At 37.0% G+C, this 19641-nt stretch overlaps 3 protein-coding genes across 6 annotated transcripts; all 3 read left to right on the top strand.

Moving 5' to 3' along the window:
• Nucleotides 1-363: 363 nt before the first annotated feature.
• Nucleotides 364-10822, top strand: LOC9325213 (sister chromatid cohesion protein PDS5 homolog A). Of its 2 annotated transcripts, none has more exons than XM_021034491.1 (31): nucleotides 364-757; nucleotides 1141-1365; nucleotides 1468-1649; nucleotides 1758-1944; nucleotides 2026-2247; nucleotides 2416-2641; nucleotides 2738-2883; nucleotides 2979-3136; nucleotides 3224-3373; nucleotides 3444-3492; nucleotides 3598-3786; nucleotides 4108-4287; nucleotides 4530-4669; nucleotides 5255-5381; nucleotides 5714-5851; nucleotides 5941-6009; nucleotides 6328-6458; nucleotides 6631-6748; nucleotides 7165-7299; nucleotides 7390-7583; nucleotides 7660-7798; nucleotides 7881-8018; nucleotides 8101-8187; nucleotides 8308-8616; nucleotides 8751-8818; nucleotides 8892-8943; nucleotides 9410-9496; nucleotides 9614-9657; nucleotides 9831-9937; nucleotides 10217-10290; nucleotides 10431-10822. In XM_021034491.1, exons 1-31 carry the CDS (start codon nucleotides 662-664, stop codon nucleotides 10464-10466), a joined length of 4203 nt encoding a protein of 1400 aa, XP_020890150.1. In that variant the 5' UTR covers nucleotides 364-661; the 3' UTR covers nucleotides 10467-10822. The 2 variants fall into 2 exon arrangements, with proteins under 2 accessions (XP_020890150.1, XP_020890149.1); XM_021034490.1 differs by having other exon boundaries at nucleotides 368-757; nucleotides 8299-8616.
• Nucleotides 10823-11005: 183 nt separating this feature from the next.
• LOC9325212 (long chain acyl-CoA synthetase 9, chloroplastic) lies at nucleotides 11006-14977 on the top strand. Its single transcript, XM_021034493.1, has 12 exons — nucleotides 11006-11119; nucleotides 11416-11916; nucleotides 12019-12099; nucleotides 12334-12588; nucleotides 12740-12871; nucleotides 12958-13131; nucleotides 13322-13551; nucleotides 13665-13782; nucleotides 13895-14026; nucleotides 14120-14254; nucleotides 14340-14546; nucleotides 14620-14977. The coding sequence occupies exons 2-12, from the start codon at nucleotides 11470-11472 to the stop codon at nucleotides 14782-14784; spliced, it is 2076 nt and encodes a 691-aa protein (XP_020890152.1). The 5' UTR covers nucleotides 11006-11119; nucleotides 11416-11469; the 3' UTR covers nucleotides 14785-14977.
• A 991-nt stretch (nucleotides 14978-15968) lies between these two features.
• LOC9325211 (filament-like plant protein 1) lies at nucleotides 15969-19570 on the top strand. Of its 3 annotated transcripts, none has more exons than XM_021034613.1 (5): nucleotides 15969-16118; nucleotides 16778-16875; nucleotides 16964-17165; nucleotides 17240-18930; nucleotides 19032-19570. In XM_021034613.1, the coding sequence occupies exons 2-5, from the start codon at nucleotides 16780-16782 to the stop codon at nucleotides 19398-19400; spliced, it is 2358 nt and encodes a 785-aa protein (XP_020890272.1). In that variant the 5' UTR covers nucleotides 15969-16118; nucleotides 16778-16779; the 3' UTR covers nucleotides 19401-19570. The 3 variants fall into 3 exon arrangements, with proteins under 3 accessions (XP_020890272.1, XP_020890271.1, XP_020890270.1); XM_021034612.1 differs by having other exon boundaries at nucleotides 16774-16875; XM_021034611.1 differs by having other exon boundaries at nucleotides 16754-16875.
• The last annotated feature ends 71 nt before the right edge of the window (nucleotides 19571-19641 follow it).

Here is a 19641-nt window from a genome sequence, read left to right as displayed (position 1 = left end):
TTGATATTTGATATCGAAAAAATATTCGGTCCTTAATTTCATCATGAAACTAAAACGTAGACGCATGGGAGATAAACCGGCTTTAATAAAAAATATTGACTTTTACAATTGATAAACCGGTTTTAAAAAAAATATTAGACTATTACAATCGATAAACCGGTTTTAAAAAAAAATATTAGACTATTACAATCGATAAACCGGTGCCGTCAGAAAAAATTAAAAATTTGATAAACCCGTGAGAGACGACGTTTATAGACGGCTGAGTTTTAGAACTCTTTACGCACTTTTTAATTTAAACATATTTTAGGCTTTTGGGTAATTTTCGTTGGGCTTAGAGGCCCATATAAATAATCATAAATTGTGTGTGTGTTTTTGTCGGCATGTGTATTTAAAGTTAGTTATAATTCTCCTGAGCCTGGTACAGTCTCCGATGGGCAATGAACACACAGAGAATAATTAGTTAAAATAAAATAAAAAAGGAAAAATAGGGTCAGTCCCGCCCAAAGCTTCCCTCTCCGTTTTCATCGCAGACTCTCACCGTTGGATTTTATATTCGCTCTCTCTTCTTCACTCCACTGAGGCGTTTCTAGGGTTTTTTTTTTTTTTGTTCTATCGTTTCGTCTCCATATTGATTTCGATTTCAAAGAAGCGGTACACCGGAATGGAGAAAACTCCGACGCAGATTGTTTCCGAACTGGGTTCTCGTTTGCTTCAATTATCTCGTCCCAACAAGGATTCTCTGGTCAAGTTACTACGGGTAAAATTTCTGAGCTGGGTTTTGTTTTAGTTTACTCGATTTCATCACTTTGGGTTTGATTTCTTCACTGTTTACAACTTTTTTTATCAATCCGAAAAAACCTTGATACCTTTAAAAATCGACTTGAATTTGAGTAGGTTTCTGACTGGGTTTGCTGGATCAAAACCTAATTTGTGACGATTTCTCTATCTCTCTTGTTCGCTCTTTGCACGTTTGAAATCGATTTTGGTTCCTTTTTTTTTTTGTTGGGTAAGCTAATCGCTGATATGTCTGTGGCTTGAGCATCTTTTTTTCTGGTGATATGATTTTTATATATATTTTCTAATCAGATCCGATTATTCTAAGAGTGTTTGCTTATACATATTTCTGTGAATTTTGTGTAGGAAGTTGCTAATACGCTGTCACAAATCGACCAGCCTTCAGCCACAAACAAGGAAAAAGGTCTGAAACTGTTAGAAGCTGAGTTAAGACCTCTGAAGAAATCCATTATCAAGCATGGTCTTCTTAAGAATCGTGATAACGACGTGAGTCTCTTGGTCACTGTTTGTGTCTCCGAGCTTTTCCGGATTTTAGCACCTAATCGACCTTTTGAAGACAAATATCTCAGGGTATAAAGATTCTTTTAACTCCTTCTCAATAATCATATATATGTTTTTGTTTTCTTCAGTTTTATGGCTACTCGCATTAACATTGTCATATCCCAATTTCAGGATATCTTCACTCTCTTTCTTGCTGAGTTTTCTGAGCTATCTGATACTGTAAGCCCTTATTTCTCTAAGAGGGCGAAAATCTTGGAGACAGTTTCTCGATTGAAATGTTGTCTGCTAATGCTGGACGAGGACTGCCTAGATTTAGCTCACGAGATGTTCAACATGTTTTTCTCTCTTGTTAGGTAAGAGATGAGACGATTTTTTTTTTAATTTCATGGCTACTCTGATTTCTTAATTTCGTCGTAGTTGAACTCCATTAACAAGGTTTTCTTTTTCCCTTGTCTTTACAGAGAGCACCATCAACAAAGTTTAATTAACCAGAAAAATATTAAAACGCAGCAGCGAAAGGCTAACATGCAGCAAACACAACAAAGTTTATTTAACAACATCTTGAATATAATGACTGATATTCTGGAGGAAGAGGCAAATTCGTCTTTTGTCGTTGCTATTCTGGAAAATCTTGTGAAGGAGGGAGAGGTATGGATGTACAACGATTATCTCTATTGATTATTGTTTTCAAAATGATTAGGTGATGTTTTGATCCTCGTGTGCTTACAGGATACAACTTCTGCTTCTGCTAAGCTTGCCACTTCTCTCATTCAAAGCTGTACCGACAGGCTAGAGCCGTTCATTTGCAGCTTTTTAACATCATGCTTTATGGAGAAAGATTCCATCCAGACCAATCTCAAAGATTCTTATCACGAAATCATATTTAAGATCTCCTTAAATGCTCCCCAGATGCTGCTAGCAGTAATCCCGAAGTTGACCCAGGAACTACTGGTATTTATTACACATTTGCATATTTATAAACAGATGATCTCACTTTTCTATGAGATTGGTTAAATTTTGCTATTTAAGCAGGTGTAGACTGTTTTGTTTTAAGTTAGCGTTATATTCCTGTTCCTTTTTTTTGGCTACTCACCAGGGTCAGTATTTCTATGTCTGCAGACTGATCAGGTCGATGTGCGAATAAAAGCCCTTAACTTAGCTGGAAGGATTTTTGCGCAGCCTAAGCACTGTTTAAGTTCTTACGGAGAGACATATCAAGATCTTTATGCAGAGTTCTTGAGAAGATTCTCAGATAAATCTGCAGAAGTCAGAATGGCTGCACTGAAATGTGGCAAACAGTGTTACTTTGCGAATCCGTCTGGAAATAAAGCATCTGGAGTTCTCAGTAATATTCCTGAAGCTGCATTCTCTTTTTTCCTTGGTTCTTCATTTCTGCCTATCGTCTAACTGGTGTACCTTTATTCATATTTTTATGTATCAGCTGCTATCCAAGAACGCCTATTAGATTTTGATGATAGGGTTCGAACACAGGCTCTGGTTGTTGCTTGTGATATTATGAAGTTTGATATGAAGTATGTTCCTTTGAATCTGATTTCTGAAGCCAGTGAGAGGCTTCGGGATAAGAAGGTACTCTACGTTGCAGTATATGAGGCGCTACTAAGGATCTATTTTTTCCGGATTACTTACCACCTTATTTTATATTGTGCTTTTGTTTGATAAAGATATCTGTTAGGAAGAAGGCTCTGCAGAAGCTGACAGAAGTATATCAAGATTATTGTGACAAGTGTTCAGAAGGAGACATGACAATAAATGATCATTTTGAGCAAATCCCATGCAAAATCTTGCTACTTTGCTGCGATAAAAATTGTGATGAATTCAGGTATCATAATTTACCAACTATACTTGAATAGTTTTTTTTCCCTCTAAATATTTCTGAAAAACTAATATAGTTCTATGAATCATTTAGGTCTCAAAATTTGGAACTTGTGCTTTCCGATGATCTTTTTCCTCGCCTTCTTCCAGTTGAGGAGAGGATGCGGCACTGGGTCCAATGCTTTGCCATTATGAATCATATCCACATTAAGTCACTCAATTCAATTTTATCTCAGAAAAGAAGGTAGACATAATAATTCACCATCAAATATAGGTTAAAAGTCTTTCTTGTTATTTACTCAGTATGGTTCCAGGTTGCAAAATGAATTGCGGCAATGCCTAACCCTCTGGAGGAAAGCTAAGGTCTGTTTTACCCTTTTCTCTTAAGTTTTGCTGGTTCACAGATCCCGAGGGATTCGCAAACCTTAGGTTGCTCATTATATTATTTTAATCTGATACTTGCTTTAGGATGACAATATAGAGGAAGTGCAAAGAAAGAAAAAGAGCTACTTTGTAAAGCTTTCAGCCTGTTTTCCAGATGCTTCCGAGGCAGAAGATTTCTTTCAAAAACTAGACCAAATGAGGGATGCATCAATTTATGATGTCTTAACTTTACTGCTGGATGAACTGTCATCCACAAAGGCTCAAATTATTAAAGTAAGTTTAAACTTTTCTGAGCATCAGAGATATTATTTACTAGTGTGTAATTTTATGTTCAATTTCTTCACAATTCATAAAATTTTCTCTGAAACAGCTACAAATATCATGAATATTCTACTATATTCTATTCTTGACTAATTCTATGATGCATCATTTTTGTAGTATCAACAAGAGTATTTTACAGTAAATGCATTGGTAATCAGAATGAAGAAAATAAATAGTCGCTTTAGTATATTGGATATATTCAACTTCTTACTACATATTCGAGAGGGGATCATTTTCTCATTGTTGTTCTTTATTTTTATTTTTATTTTTCAGGAGAAGTTTCTCAACATGTTTGGTGCTAAACATTCTCTATTCGAGTTCCTGCGCATACTTTCTACAAAATGTTCGCCTAATATATTTAGCTCAGAGCATGTTCAGTGTCTTTTGAATCAGCTTTGTGGCAGCACCTCTGTTAACACGCAATTGAAGGCTCCTTCCATCAAACTTCTTCTGGTAAGGATAGATGTTGTGAAACATGCTGGTATCCTCTGATTAATATCCTTTCATTTAAATTATTTTTGTTCCAATTGATATCCATCCTTTGTTCATTTTAGGTGTACTTGTTAACTTTTGTTGTTCTATAAAATTTGAACTTTTCTTGTAGGTATATTAGCGTTCTTAAGTATGCATTAGTATCTTGCTTACATCTTCTTCGAATATGCAAATGAGACACTGTTACTGATTTCCTAAATTAGGTTATTCTCAACATCTTCCCTTCTTACCTGAGAGGTTCAGAAAAGCAGTTTCTGAAGCTGCTAGAGGAGAATTATTCAGCTGCTGACGAGCTAACTGTAGTTTTATCAAAGGCAGCTCCTTATATTTCTGCCAACTTCGGGTAATCTCTTCAGCACTATTTGACTTACATTGGTTTAGGTTAATTTGTTATTATTATGTGGCATTCTTGTATGTTTCTTAGGTTAATTTGATATCTTTTAAAAACGTTCATCTTGTTGGAGGACAAATATCAAATCTGTGTTGCTAAAGCAAAAGTCTTGCCAGAGAAATGTTAACATGGCATTTTTCTTACTTTGTTTTTGCAAAAGCTAAATGATTTGAATCAATTAGCGCTTACTGTTCCATTTACCCCTGCACTGCAAATTTTATGTGCTGATATATAAACTTAGCGAGCTGTTAGGCTTAATAGAAGTTCTTTAATGCAAAAATAATTATAGAAGTTTATTATTCGACACATACACTAAATGTTCTTGATACAAATTTTCAACTATAGACATGTTATATAGTCTAAATTTTTTATATAGTAAATACATTTTTTCAGATTGATTGGATGTTTTAAGTTTGTTCTAGATATTTTTATTCTTAAAAATGGCTTATGTAATTAATAGCATACCTAGGAAACTAATATCCTTTTTATAGATTAATCAGGGCTAGACATACTTAAGACATTGGTTTGCCTTTGCAGTGACTATTACCCTGTTCTGGAGAGGGTGTGTCTGGAGGGTACTCGTTCTCAGGCAAAATGTGCGGTTTCTGCCATCGATTCATTGGCTGGATCATCTGACAAATCTGTCTTTTCCGAGTTATGCGAGGTTAGTTTTTCTGCAATCTGAATTTTTCTGTTAATTTCCTTTACTCCACATTTACTTGTTCACATTTATGTGCATGTTATGTAACTAACTTGAGAATATCCTTAGCGTATAACTTTATTGTGCTTTATATTCTCGGAAACCTAACTCCTGGCTTAAGTAGAATTATTGAAGTGATGATGTGACAATGATTGTAGGGAGCATAGATGAATATATTAGACACTCTGCTGTGTGCACATATCTTTCACAGTACTTCCTTTGAATAAGTGATGGTTTTCCTTTTTAGAGAAAATTGAGTGTTGCCACATTGATCCATTTGCCTTCCTTTTACTCAGATGCTCATGGATTCTTTGCTGGGTGGACGGAACATTCCAACAACTTTGCAGTCTTTGGCGTGTGTTGGGCAATATTCTGTTTTGGCTTATGACAATATATATGAAGATATCACCAGCTACATATACCAGGTTTTTCAAGTAAGTGACAAGAGGTGCTACTATGGAGATATCCAGCTAATTCTCTGTTTTCTGTTAACTTTTCTAATTGTTGATGGTAAAATTTATAGGCGGAACCATCGGACAATCAAATGCCTTGTGATCAGTCTTCTGGTTGTTGCAACTCTTGCAAGCTAAAGGCAAGTGCTGGAGAAAGAAACACTTTTGCTTCCCGTTTATTAGTTCTGAGAATATTTACCATTTAAACCCGAAGTAAAACAAGTGTGACCATTGGTAAATGCCTCTGCTCAACATTTGCCAGTTATTTGTGTACTTTCCAAGAATTTCAGCATTTTCATGCTTGACTCCACAATTTTTAAGAATAATGCTGTCGCATATTGAAATAAGTGTGAACAATATTATTTTTAGATTTTTGATTTGGGATAAGCACATTGAAGTTCTTAAATTCCGCTTACAAGGATGAGGTATATTCAGTTTTGACTTGTTGTCTTTGGCAGATATATGGGCTCAAAACACTTGTGAAAAGTTTCTTGCCTCGTCATGGTCAAGTCGTAAGGAAAATCGATGACTTGCTAAACATTTTGAAGAAAACACTAAAATCACAAGGACAGGATGGCATCAAATCATGGTATGTTCTTTTGGATAGCTATACAAATCAATCATGTTGTACAGGCTATTAACACGAAGCCACAAGTTTTATGAGCTTTCACAATTCCATTATCAGTTTCTCTTGGTACAGTCTTGATCCTTGTTGACTTCTCATATGTTCGAAGGTGCTTATTTGCTCTTGAAATTTGTAGCGAGGACACAGGGGCTAATGTTAGACTGGCTGCTGCTAAAGCTGTTCTATTGCTTTCAAGGAAATGGGACCTTCATATTTCTCCTGAACTTTTCGGTCTAACCATTTTGATGGCAAAGGTTAAGGGACTTCCATCTTTCACAACAACCAAACAATTTAGCAAAGATTCTTGAATATTATCCTAATAATTTCAACTGCTTGTTTTTCAATTTGTCTTTGTTGTGATGGCAAGTCATGAGTCGACTGTTACAGTGGCTATGTACTGCATCCTGCATTTTTGTCACTTATGTCCTTGCAATTGCATATATGAAGTATCCAAAAGTAGCTCTAATTGTATAGGCTTGGGTGTATGGTAATTTATTTCTGAAGAAAAGGTGTTTATAGTAGTGTTAACCTTGTAAGGGCATTGAGGGCATGGCATTCTGGCTTTTAATTGATTCTTTTGGTTTCATGTACTGGATATATGTGCTTAGAAAGTTGGATTTACCTGGTTTCATGATTGTCTTTTTGACCGTGTACCTTTGTCATCTGCCAGGATTCCAACGCCTTTATTACCAAGACTTTTCTCACCAAGTTGTACAAGCTATTGACGCAACATATGATACCCAGTAGATATGCATGTGCTTTTTCGTTTTCTTTGTCCAGTCCATGCAGAGATCTGCAAGATGATGTAACTTTCTCATACTCACTCTAAGAAGGAAATATTTCGGTTGTTTTAACCCTTTAGGTTCTCTGAGAATTTTCTTGTCTTTTTGTTCAGTCATTAAGATACATCAATGGATTCATCAACAATGCTACAAGAGAATCTCGGACATGTCGGGATTTAGATCAAGGAGAATCACTCACTGATAGTCCAGCTTATATGATAGTGTTCCTAATTCATGTTCTTGCACATGACCCGGAGTTCCCTTCAGAAGACTGCAGGGACGAGCATGTCTATGCTCGCTTTTGTGGGTAATTGTTATGTTCCTGTTATTGTTGGTGGTTGGTTTCATTTTGAATTTTTGTTCTCACTTATTTCCTTTGGCAGCCCTCTGTTCTCGGTCTTACAGGTGTTTCTTAGTATCAACAATAATGGTTTTACTATCAAGGAAACCACCCCTTTCTTGTTCTGTATCTTCCGTGCAATTAAAAGAGCTGAGGATGCTGTTGATTCTCGTAAAACGCCAGTAAGTGTGGCGTGATAGCACTGAGTAACACATATGCTTCTTTCTCATTCATAGCTAAATAAAATTATACTTTGAACTGCAGAGGCTGCACATTCTAGCTGATATCGGTTACTCAGCTGTCAACATATTAAATAGTATTGTGGTCACTTCTCCACAAGCTCCACGGTCAATTTTGCTGCCATCATCGTTGTACAGCCTCACTAGCATAACGGATAACCAGGCAAGTCCTGCATTGTGTCAATATTGCTCACTTGTGACATTAACAAACATTTTATTTATAATTTCGTGAATGCACTCTGCAGAATAAGGCTAAGTCTCGTACCCAAAATGCTTTGGAACAAAGTTTCATTGAAAGAGTAGTTCATATATTCCAATCACAGATCTCCACGGTATATCCACACTGCAACATTTTACTATCCTTCCACTATCTTGCCTGCTTAACTTATGCTATGTAAGCTTTCTTTCTGATCCTGTTTCGGTCCATATGAACGCTTTCGAAGCATGATCAGAGGTGTCAAAAAGATAGCCTAGCAGTTGGTTCGCAAGACAAAGTTTTACCTCCATTATCGGGCAATCAAATCGAAACGTCAATTACTGGTTCAACCGAAGCCAGCAAAAACAACACGAGGTGTAGCAGGAAGCGAACTCATCTGGGAGAACATATTTCTTGTAACTCCTTATCTCTGAGAACAGTTGAGTCGGAAATTCCTATAAAGAAGCTAGAAAGACACAATACTTGTTCAAAGGAGAGTGTCGAAGCAAGTTTAAGCAATAAAATTACATCTTCCAAACACTCCGGGGTAGTATCTGCTTTAAAGGTAAGTGCATTAGTATATGTTAGATCTTTATACTCCGGGGTAGTATCTGCTTTAAAGGTAAGTGCATTAGTATATGTTAGATCTTTATATAACTACCCATATCTTCCTGTGATACCAGTTAATAATTGTCACAGGATATCAGCAACCATGGCGAAGCAATCATTGGGAAGCGGATTAAATTACTCTCTCACACAGATGGATGGTAGAAAATTTCTTATACTCGACCAAATATATGCTGGAGCTTCTGTAATTTTTTTTTGTGTTTTTCTTACCAGTTTCTATCCGGGCACTGTTGAGAAGTTTAATTCTAAAAGCAACTCTCACAAGGTATCCACTGAACTTTGAAGTCTTTATTCTGTCTTTTTGTTGATGACTCTTGATCCATTCGTCCCCATGAGTGTTGCCTTGATTCAGTAAGAAACTATTGATCAAATGCTATACTTATATTATAAATTTTTAGTGCGGAATATTTCTTCGCTGCAGATCCATGGCATATGATGAGATGATTAACAGGACTTATTGTCTTGTCATTTTATCTTCCTTTGTGCTAATTTCGGATGACATTGCATTCATGTAGACTTTGAACATGCTCTATTGAGTTCCTTTGGTTGAAACTCAATAGTATGAAGGCATCATTAGTATTTTTCTTTCAAATAACCATTTGATTCTATGTGCTGGTTATGGTCGAAGGTGGTCATATCGAACTCGAATAGCGTACATCTCTTCCTTTGCCCCCTTCTCTGCCGTTTTCCTGCTGCATTATATCCATGGCTTCTGTTTTGCTTTGTTGCAGATTATTTTTGACAATGGTGATGTTGAATTAGTCTGCTTGGATAGCGAGAGCTGGGAGACCCTGAGCCATGAATCCATGGGGCAAGAGGTAAATGGAATGATTTATATGTAATCCATGATTCAAGTGCTACCATCTTGGAACCCAAAAATGAACTCGACACCAGTATAATAGGTAACAATCTCTGTTTGAATTTTCGTTATTCAGGAAATATTGGGAAAGGAGACAGAATCTTTTGGTTCTCGGAACTGGTAGGTTAAGATCAACCAACTTACTTTGAACTGCTGAATCTCTGGTTGCATTAAGTAACTTATATAATTGATATTTTTTTTGTTCCTTTCACTGGATATAATTGATTTTGTTGTTGACGCTCATTTCCCGTGTCATCTGTAATGATCTTGTGAAAATACTTTGCTTTCTGCAGCGTCCCTGAAATCTGTCATACACTTGCAAAGGCTGATGCCCAAAAGCAGAAAACAAGAACAAAGCAGCAGAACAAAAAGTTGCCTGCCAAATTGAATCCTCCAGCTGGTAAATTGTTGCAGACTTCTCAATTATTTCTTAACGCTAGTTCAGTTGTCGATTTGAGATATTTGGCTCGTTAGTGTCTGAGTCCGTCAGGTAGAAACACAAATACCATTAACTATACCTATATTTCACAATGAATGATTGTCAATAGTATGGAGAAGATTTTCTTCTCATAAGTGAATAAAAATTTCAAATTTGTTGACATTTTGTTATATTTCAAATTTATCTTGATTGCTTTTGGATTTGAAATCTAACCAAGAGTCCCATGTTTGATGATATCAGCAAAATCAAAAAAAGGAAATTCGGTTTCTGGAGAAGGATCAGTTTCAGAAGTGACCGACACAAGTGACAATATTGTAAGCCTCCTCTGTTTTCAAAACTTGTTATATAAGGGAAATCCTTGCTTCTCTCTAATAATATGTTAATATGACCAATGATTATAAATCTAATCAGAAATCAGACTGCTGTTTGATTAAAAGCTCTGATCTTATTTCAGGGACTCAGAAGAAGTCGTAGACAGAGAACTTCTTAAGACCTCTTTAACGACGGAGGTCCTCCTAAATATGTTAATAATATAATTAACGAATCCTTAACTAGAGTTAAAGACTTAAAATGTTGATGACCTACACCGAAAAGAAAAATAATAACAGAGAAAAAGTAGTTCACTTTTTTTTGGTTTGCTCGACTTGATAATCAATCAACCAGGTCAATTTAGTTTTCAAACTTGTCTAAACTCAACCAAAACCTTCCTAATTCCCCCCTAAAATTTTCCTTAAGTTGGAAATTTTGTTCAAATTTGATGAGAAGACCATGTTATTAGGTTTAAATGCAGTTAGATTGGTTGTGAAATTAGGTAAGAAATTGACAAAAAGAGAGCGTTTTGTGCAATGAGATTTGGCGTACCAACAGGAAGAGGTTATTTGCATGGCCGTTGTCAGATTGATGACCTACCATTTAACACATCCTACGGTCCATATCATCTGACTACCCCTCCACGTATTTATTTCTTCCTTCAATAATTTAAAATAAAAAAAAAAACTAATTTCGTTTCGTCTTTCCGCCTCCACAGTCCTCTCGAGTCTCGACGTCTCCGCTAAAAGACCTTTATACCCTTCACTGTTCTCTCTTATATTGGAGCCTCTCTCTCGACGACGTCTTCTCCAGTTCCGTTTTGCTTCGATCACGGTAAATTCCATTCTCCTCTCTTTCTTATTATGCTTCACATTCCCGATTGCATTCTTCGAATGTTTGTTTCATGGAAGTTTCTCAGATCTTTTGATAGTTGAACTCAATTTTCTCCGCGGATCAAACGAAATGTAATACACTTAGTTCTCGAGAGAGTTCTACTTAACGAATGTGATTTACTTGAGTCTATTTCGTGTAGCTCTTCTCTGTAATACAATACAGCTATCGCCTGTATTAAAGTTGGTTTTAGTGAAATTGATTATGTTAATAATGTTGTGATGGGGTTTTGGTTGCAGGAGGTGGAGGTGTTTTATTAGCCATATAATTCTTTGTTTGGGGGGTTTAGTAAGATGATTCCTTATGCAGCTGGTGTTATTGTGCCTTTGGCTTTAACGTTCTGGGTTCAGAAATCTAAGAAAGAAAAGAAAAGAGGTGTTGTTGTTGATGTTGGTGGTGAACCAGGTTATGCCATTAGGAATCACAGGTTCACTGATCCTGTTAGTTCCCATTGGGAACATATCTCAACGCTTCCAGAGCTCTTTGAGATTTCCTGTAAAGCTCACAGTGATAGGGTTTTCCTTGGCACCCGGAAGCTCATCTCTAGAGAGATTGAGACTAGTCAGGATGGAAAAACTTTTGAGAAACTTCATTTGGGTGACTACGAGTGGCTTACTTTTGGGAAGACACTCGAAGCTGTGTGTGATTTTGCCTCTGGGCTGGTTCAGATTGGACACAAGACGGAAGAACGTGTCGCCATTTTTGCAGATACTAGAGAAGAATGGTTCATCTCCCTACAGGTGATTTTCCATTTTTTAATACCTTTTCCTGTTTTCTCTCATTTATAATCCGGATGGACTGTTGGTACGGTTATGAAATTTCTGTGTGATTCAATGTTACAGGGTTGCTTCAGGCGAAATGTCACTGTGGTAACTATCTATTCATCTTTGGGAGAGGAAGCTCTTTGTCACTCGCTGAATGAGGTAGCCCTTGCTTCTCTTCTCTGCTTTCTCTCTGCTATGGCGGCATAAATCCATGCGGTATATGCTCTGTGGCTGTTTATGCTCTAATTATCTCTAGTTTATTTGGACATACAGTACGGTATGATATTCGCATAGGTTGGAGTGAGCTTTATGTTATCCTGTGGTTAAGTATTTTTCATATTTGTGTATGCTTTCCTTTCATATGTTCATGATTCCCTTTCTTTCACTTTCCAGACAGAGGTTACAACCGTAATATGTGGTAGCAAAGAACTCAAAAAGCTCATGGACATAGGCCAACAGCTTGAAACTGTTAAACGTGTGATATGCATGGATGATGAATTCCCATCTGATTTGAACAGTAATTGGATGGCGACTTCATTTGCTGATGTTCAGAAACTTGGCCGCGAAAACCCTGTAGACCCTAATTTTCCTCTCTCAGCAGATGTTGCTGTTATAATGTACACCAGTGGAAGCACTGGACTTCCCAAGGTTAGAAGGTTTTCGAAACCAGTTTACGTGTACATCTGTTGTCTCAGAATAAGAATTTTGTCTATGGTTATCAAAATTGTCGTATCAGCTATTTGTTATTGGTTCTGCAAAATTTACTCAATCTGACTTTCCCACTTCCTAAATTGTGTAGGGTGTTATGATGACACATGGTAATGTCCTAGCTACAGTTTCGGCAGTGATGACAATTGTTCCAGACCTTGGAAAGAGGGATATATACATGGCATATTTACCTTTGGCTCACATCCTTGAGTTAGCAGCTGAGGTATCTTAAAAATTTATTGCTAAATGCGTTTATTTAGCAGTTCCACTTTCAGAAAATTTGAATGCGGCCTGATATCATTGTTGTAGAGTGTAATGGCTACTATTGGGAGTTCTATTGGATATGGGTCTCCCTTGACGCTCACGGATACTTCAAACAAGATAAAAAAGGGTACAAAAGGAGATGTCACAGCACTAAAGCCCACTATAATGACAGCTGTTCCAGCCATTCTTGACCGTGTCAGGGATGGTGTCCGCAAAAAGGTTTGTGCATCTTAGATACACATCGAAATTCTTTGGTTGGCTATCCTCTGTTAAAGCAGTTGAGCTTGTGGTCTCCTAGCTGTTTCATGATTCCGGCTATCTCGGAGCAACCAAGATGTGCTAAATTGTCTTCATTTGCTTGTGAGTAAACCTTATAATTGTATAAGCACTGACACTTTATGACCATCAGGTTGATGCAAAGGGCGGATTGTCAAAGATATTGTTTGACTTTGCATATGCTCGGCGATTATCTGCAATCAATGGAAGTTGGTTTGGAGCCTGGGGATTGGAAAAGCTTTTGTGGGATGTGCTTGTGTTCAGGAAAATCCGTGCTGTGTTGGGAGGTCAAATCCGCTATTTGCTCTCTGGTGGTGCCCCTCTTTCTGGTGACACTCAGAGATTCATTAACATATGTGTTGGGTAAAAAAATCCCTGAATATCTCCTTGAGGCTCACTACTCTCCAATCTTAGGGTGGCGAATCTATCTTTTCGTCCCTTTGCCATTTCTATGATCTAACACTGATATTCCTCAGGGCTCCAATCGGTCAGGGATATGGGCTCACAGAGACTTGTGCTGGTGGAACCTTCTCGGAGTTTGAGGACACATCCGTTGGCCGTGTTGGGGCTCCACTTCCTTGCTCCTTTGTAAAGGTGACCTCTTTACCTGATTTGTCCATTTTTAATGCTTTGTTAGTTATTAATGGTTTATCAGTTTGTATGTCGTAGTCTCTTATGATCATATGCTTATTATATCTGGTTTCAGCTAGTAGACTGGCCCGAAGGTGGGTATCTAACCAGTGATAAGCCGATGCCCCGTGGTGAAATTGTAATTGGTGGCTCAAATATCACGCTTGGGTATTTCAAAAATGAGGAGAAAACTAAAGAAGTGTACAAGGTGGCAAATCAATATTATTGGTTTCGGCAATGTTAAAAGAATTGGTTGGTTTGGTTCTTCCTCTAACCGTTTTATACACTTGAATGTTCAAAGGTTGATGAAAAGGGAATGAGGTGGTTCTACACAGGAGACATAGGACGATTTCACCCTGATGGCTGCCTCGAGATAATAGACCGAAAAAAGGATATCGTTAAACTTCAGCACGGAGAATATGTCTCCTTGGGCAAAGTATAGTTTTCTCAATCCGAATTCCCTTTTTTTTCTTCATCACTCAATTCTCCGGAGAAGCTTATTAACATTCTTTTTTTGGCAGGTTGAAGCTGCTCTCAGTATAAGTCCCTATGTTGAAAACATAATGGTTCATGCTGATTCATTCTACAGTTACTGTGTGGCTCTTGTGGTTGCGTCCCAACATACAGTTGAAGGTTGGGCTTCAAAGCAAGGAATAGACTTTGCCAACTTCGAAGAATTGTGCGCGAAAGAACAAGCCGTGAAAGAAGTGTATGCGTCTCTTGTCAAGGTATGTTCATTGCTACGCATTACTGAGCGATTCGAGTCCCCAGTCAGATCCTTAAAATATATGTGTTATGCAGGCGGCTAAACAATCACGATTGGAGAAGTTTGAGATACCAGCAAAGATCAAATTGTTGGCATCTCCCTGGACGCCAGAGTCGGGCTTAGTCACAGCAGCTTTAAAGCTTAAAAGAGATGTAATTAGGAGGGAATTCTCCGAAGAGCTCACCAAGTTATATGCCTAAACTTTTCTTCTTCCTCTACTTTGTTTTTTTAACGTCCCAATGCATTAGAAAAGACACAACAGATGCACAAACTTAATTCTAAGAATATATGTCTTTTCGTGTAATTTGTGTGTGAACTGTGACGAGACAGAAAAAAAGAAAGATATGGGTCTCAATAATCTTTAGGCTTTGGGACTCTGAAGTCTATGCAGCTTAATGGGCCTTTATCAAACCAAGTCATAATTAGTTTGTCATTAAGCCATATATACTCTGTCCGTTTCATAGCGTCGTCGATAAAAAAATTTGTTTCATAGTATATAATATAAATCGTTTTCGAATTTTAATATAAATTATATATTATTTTAATATTTTATAATTATTTATATTATGCCGTCTCTTTTATGATTGGTTGAACTTTTAAAAAGTAAATTTTTTTAATCGGTGTGATTTTAGCAAAAACGATTTATATTATGAAACAGAGGGAATATTTTTTAGTTGTTTATGGGACTCAAGATAAAAAGACAAAATGGATGACAAAAAAAAAAGGATAAAAATACAAAAGGAAAGAGACTAGTAATTGGCAATTTGGAGTGAAAATAAAGTTAATCTTACCAACTACCAACAATTAAGAAAAGATAAAATTCAGAGTAGGATGAGTTAATATATGAATCAAGGTTGAAATTAGTGTATAAATTAAATTATATTGTACTTGTGAAAGTCGAATGCAATCTCAACCGTTGGATAAATTGTGAATCTCACTGATTTTGTCAGTGAACCCAATGACCAGCGTCAGCGAGACGCGTGAGCTCTTCTTCTTCTTTAATCACATTATTATTATTAAAACCGTTACAACTTCCTTAAATTCAAAAGCTGCTTTCTAAATTCGTAATTAATTTTCCTAAATTATTGTCAATAATGTATTCACGGGCGGGAATTGTAACCAAGTTAGGTTTTGAAACTCATATTAATGTCAACAATTTCAAATTAAGTAGTACAAAAATACGTTTTATCTCGTTATATATAATTATTCCTTAAAAAAAAGCTGAAATGTTAAAATTTTAATGTTTTTGAGTTCACAGCTCCACATACAAAGGATCACATGCTCTCTCTTTCTATCTTTTGAATTAAAGAAGAAATTTTGTTTTCAAATTTTGTTTTCAAATATTATAGAAAAATAGCAAAGAACAAGATAAAGAGAATTCTCTCTCTCTCTCTCTCTCTCTCTCTAACTCTATCTCTGCCTTGTCGCTGTTAATAATCGTAATAGTGTTTCAGAGACAGTAGAAGAAGAAAGCTTCTTCCTTTTTTTTTGTATCCATTGGGGCATTTTCGGATCTCTAAGTTCTTACCAAAAGGTATTTATTTCACCAAAGATTTGGTCTCTTCCACAATATTCTCTTGCTTTATTCGTTTTTTAATTTATCTCCTTAAATCACTTTGTGTTTCTGAAATGTTTGGAATCATTTTAGGACGAAGCTTGTTTTTGGAGTTTAGTTTGAGACCTTACTTAACACTGTTGCATTACTGTCCTAGTTATTTGTTATACTTAGATTTGGGTTTTGGTAGATTTTCAACTAATTTTTTCAGATATTCCCTTTGTTTTTATGACTCAAGATGCTTGATTTTGAAGATGAATCAAGCAATGAGTTTCATCAAATTTAAAGTTGTAAGCTTTGTCTTGTAGCTTTCTCAGCCGTTGGTTTTTGATTGTGAAACGGACATCTGGAACCAACTAATGCACATTTGTTACTATAAAGACAAAATCAGTTTCTTTAATCATTTAGGATACTTTGAGTTAGATGATTGGTTTATTCAAGATTTTCTCTTATCTTGCATGTTAGTTGATTGGTTGAGTTTTCTTCATCTTAAAGTTTTTTCTTCTTTGACTATGTTTATGTAAGTTTCTGCATTTTAAAGAATCCAATGTGTGTGTGTGTGTGTGTGTGTTTTCTCTCTCATTCAGATCATTGACTGTTATGTGCTGATTCAGTACTGTTGTGATCTTGGAAGCTAGAAATGGAGAAACGGAAGAGAGAATCATCTGAGAGAAGCTTTGGTGAATCAGAAGAGTCTGTGTCTTCACTATCCGAGAAGAAGGATTCTGAAATTCAAGTAAGATAAAGAACACTACTTAGTTTTGTTCTTTTTTGTTATTAATTGTATCTAAAAGATCATTGTGATGACTGATTTTTTGCTCAAGCCTGAGAGTACAATGGAGTCTCATGATGATGATGAGATACAACAATCACCAACGGTTTCTTTGGAAGTCGAAACTGAAAATGAAGATTTGAAAGATAGCATGAGGACTTTAACCGAGAAACTTTCAGCTGCTCTTGCTAATGTGAGTGCTAAAGATGATCTGGTGAAGCAACATGTCAAAGTCGCAGAAGAAGCTGTCGCTGGTATCAATCTTTTTTCTGCGTTTATTATTATGAATCTGCGAATTGTTAGTGAAGATATACTATTTTTGTGAAAGGGTGGGAGAAAGCTGAAAATGAAGTGGTTGAGTTGAAGGAGAAGCTCGAGGCTGGTGATGATAAGAACAGAGTGTTGGAAGATAGAGTAAGCCATCTCGATGGAGCTCTTAAGGAGTGTGTTAGACAGTTAAGGCAAGCAAGAGATGAACAAGAACAGAGAATTCAAGATGCTGTGATTGAGAGAACCCAGGAGTTGCAGTCTTCTAAAACCAGCCTTGAGAACCAGATTCTTGAAACTGCAACCAAGTCTGAGGAGCTTAGCCAAATGGCGGAATCTGTGGCTAAGGAAAACGTGATGCTTAGACACGAGCTTCTTGCGCGATGCGAAGAGCTAGAGATCAGAACGATTGAGAGAGATTTGAGCACCCAAGCAGCTGAAACAGCTAGCAAGCAGCAGTTAGATAGCATAAAGAAAGTGGCGAAACTTGAGGCTGAGTGCAGGAAGCTTCGGATGTTGGCTAAGTCATCAGCTTCGTTTAACGATCATCGATCTACAGATAGTCATTCTGATGGAGGGGAACGAATGGATGTGAGTTGCTCTGATTCATGGGCATCATCCACATTGATTGAAAAGAGAAGCCTTCAGGGAACTTCCTCTTCCATTGAACTTGATCTCATGGGTGATTTTCTTGAGATGGAACGTCTTGTAGCATTGCCTGAGACACCAGATGGGAACGGTAAGAGTGGACCTGAAGCAGTTACAGAAGAGGCTGTTGTTCATTCAGAGAACTCGTTGGCTGCTGAAATAGAAGTATTGACTTCTCGAACTAAGGAGCTTGAAGAGAAGTTGGAAAAGTTAGAAGCTGAGAAACATGAGCTCGAAAAGGAAGTTAAATGTAACAGAGAAGAGGCTGTTGTTCATGTAGAGAACTCGTTGGCTGCTGAAATAGAAGTACTGACATCTCGAACTAAGGAACTTGAAGAGAAGTTGGAAAAGTTAGAAGCGGAGAAAAATAAGCTCGAAAATGAATTTAAATGTAACAGAGAAGAGGCTGTTGTTCACATAGAGAACTCGTTGGCTGCTGAAATAGAAGTATTGACTTCTCGAACAAAGGAACTTGAAGAACAGTTGGAGAAGTTAGAAGCGGAGAAAGATGAGCTCGAAAGTGAAGTTAAATGTAACAGAGAAGAGGCTGTTGCTCACGTAGAGAACTGGTTGGCTGCTGAAATAGATGTATTGACTTGCCGAATTAAGCAACTTGAGGAAAAGTTATCGAAGTTGGAAGCAGAGAAAGATGAGCTCAAATGTGAAGTTAGATGTAACAGAGAAGTGGAGAGCACATTGAGATTTGAGCTCGAAGCTATTGCTTGTGATAAAATGGAGCTGGAAAATAAGTTGGAGAAGTTGGAGGTTGAGAAAGCTGAGCTGCAAATATCTTTTGACATAATCAAAGATAAGTATAAAGAATCTCAAGTTTGTTTGCAAGAAATTGAGACGAAGTTGGAGGAGATACAAACGGAGATAAGAATGGCTAACGAACTAAAAGCAGAAGTAGAATCTCAAATCATCGCTATGGAAGATGAGGCAAAGACTAAATCCACAAAGATCAAATCTTTGGAAGAAGAAATGAGAAAGGAGAGGATTGATTTTGATGAGCTTAGGAGAAAATGTGAGGCTCTAGAAGAAGAGATCTCTCTCCATAAAGAGAACTCAATCAAGAGTGAAAATAAAGAACCCAAGATCAAACAGGTCTGTCTCCAAAATTCAGGTCTTAGTAAACTTAGGCTCTATGTTCCATCACAATCCTTTTTTTCCCACTAAAAGTCTAAGAATTGATTAATATATTACAGGAAGACATAGAAACAGCTGCAGGGAAACTTGCGAATTGTCAGAAAACAATTGCTTCATTGGGCAAACAGCTTCAATCTCTTGCGACACTTGAAGATTTCTTAACCGATACACCGAGTATTCCAATGGCTGCAAATGGTGTAAGCAGCAGCCTAGAGAGTTGGAAGGTTCACAAGAACGAAACTTTCATGGCGAGAAATCAACCCGAGTCAATCAAATCAACCAAGGAAACATCTCCGTGTTCCTCTTCTTCCGCGGCTGCTGCTGTTTCAATGCCAGTTTCAACGAACCGAGGGAGTTCTGAGAAGAATCGCAATGGATTTGCAACAGTATTCACAAGAAGTAAAGACGGTATCCATCTAGCAATTTAGCATAACTTTGGCAGTAGGCAAAGAGACTATCTCTTAGGTTTAAAAGGATCGTTTTTAACAACCACTTTGTTCCTTTTTCCAGATTTTGAATCCTTAGTAGTTTAAAAGATAATCTCTAGTGTAATGCTGCAGGGATATTCCATAAAAGAAGTTTCTAAAAATTTCATCTTTAAAGTTGTTTTAGTAAGTTTCTATGTGATGAATCATAAGATTATAAAGAAGAGAAGCCACCATCATAAGT

Source organism: Arabidopsis lyrata (assembly GCF_000004255.2).
Source record: "Arabidopsis lyrata subsp. lyrata unplaced genomic scaffold ARALYscaffold_2, whole genome shotgun sequence".
Taxonomy (NCBI): domain Eukaryota; kingdom Viridiplantae; phylum Streptophyta; class Magnoliopsida; order Brassicales; family Brassicaceae; genus Arabidopsis; species Arabidopsis lyrata.
Note: the sequence above shows the minus strand (reverse complement) of the source record. Positions and strands in the feature narration are given on the sequence as shown.

Bases quoted from the DNA above. Each gene is read 5' to 3' on its own strand.
- LOC9325211 (XM_021034613.1), top strand. From the start codon at position 16,780: ATGGAGAAACGGAAGAGAGAATCATCTGAGAGAAGCTTTGGTGAATCA. The intron at 16,876-16,963 runs GTAAGATAAAGA...TTTTTGCTCAAG, and splicing joins AGAAGGATTCTGAAATTCAA to CCTGAGAGTACAATGGAGTC. The intron at 18,931-19,031 runs GTCTGTCTCCAA...AATATATTACAG, and splicing joins AAGAACCCAAGATCAAACAG to GAAGACATAGAAACAGCTGC.
- LOC9325212 (XM_021034493.1), top strand. From the start codon at position 11,470: ATGATTCCTTATGCAGCTGGTGTTATTGTGCCTTTGGCTTTAACGTTC. The intron at 13,552-13,664 runs GTAAAAAAATCC...GATATTCCTCAG, and splicing joins TTCATTAACATATGTGTTGG to GGCTCCAATCGGTCAGGGAT. The intron at 14,255-14,339 runs GTATAGTTTTCT...TTTTTTTGGCAG, and splicing joins AATATGTCTCCTTGGGCAAA to GTTGAAGCTGCTCTCAGTAT.
- LOC9325213 (XM_021034490.1), top strand. From the start codon at position 662: ATGGAGAAAACTCCGACGCAGATTGTTTCCGAACTGGGTTCTCGTTTG. The intron at 1,366-1,467 runs GTATAAAGATTC...TCCCAATTTCAG, and splicing joins TTGAAGACAAATATCTCAGG to GATATCTTCACTCTCTTTCT. The intron at 1,650-1,757 runs GTAAGAGATGAG...TTGTCTTTACAG, and splicing joins ATGTTTTTCTCTCTTGTTAG to AGAGCACCATCAACAAAGTT.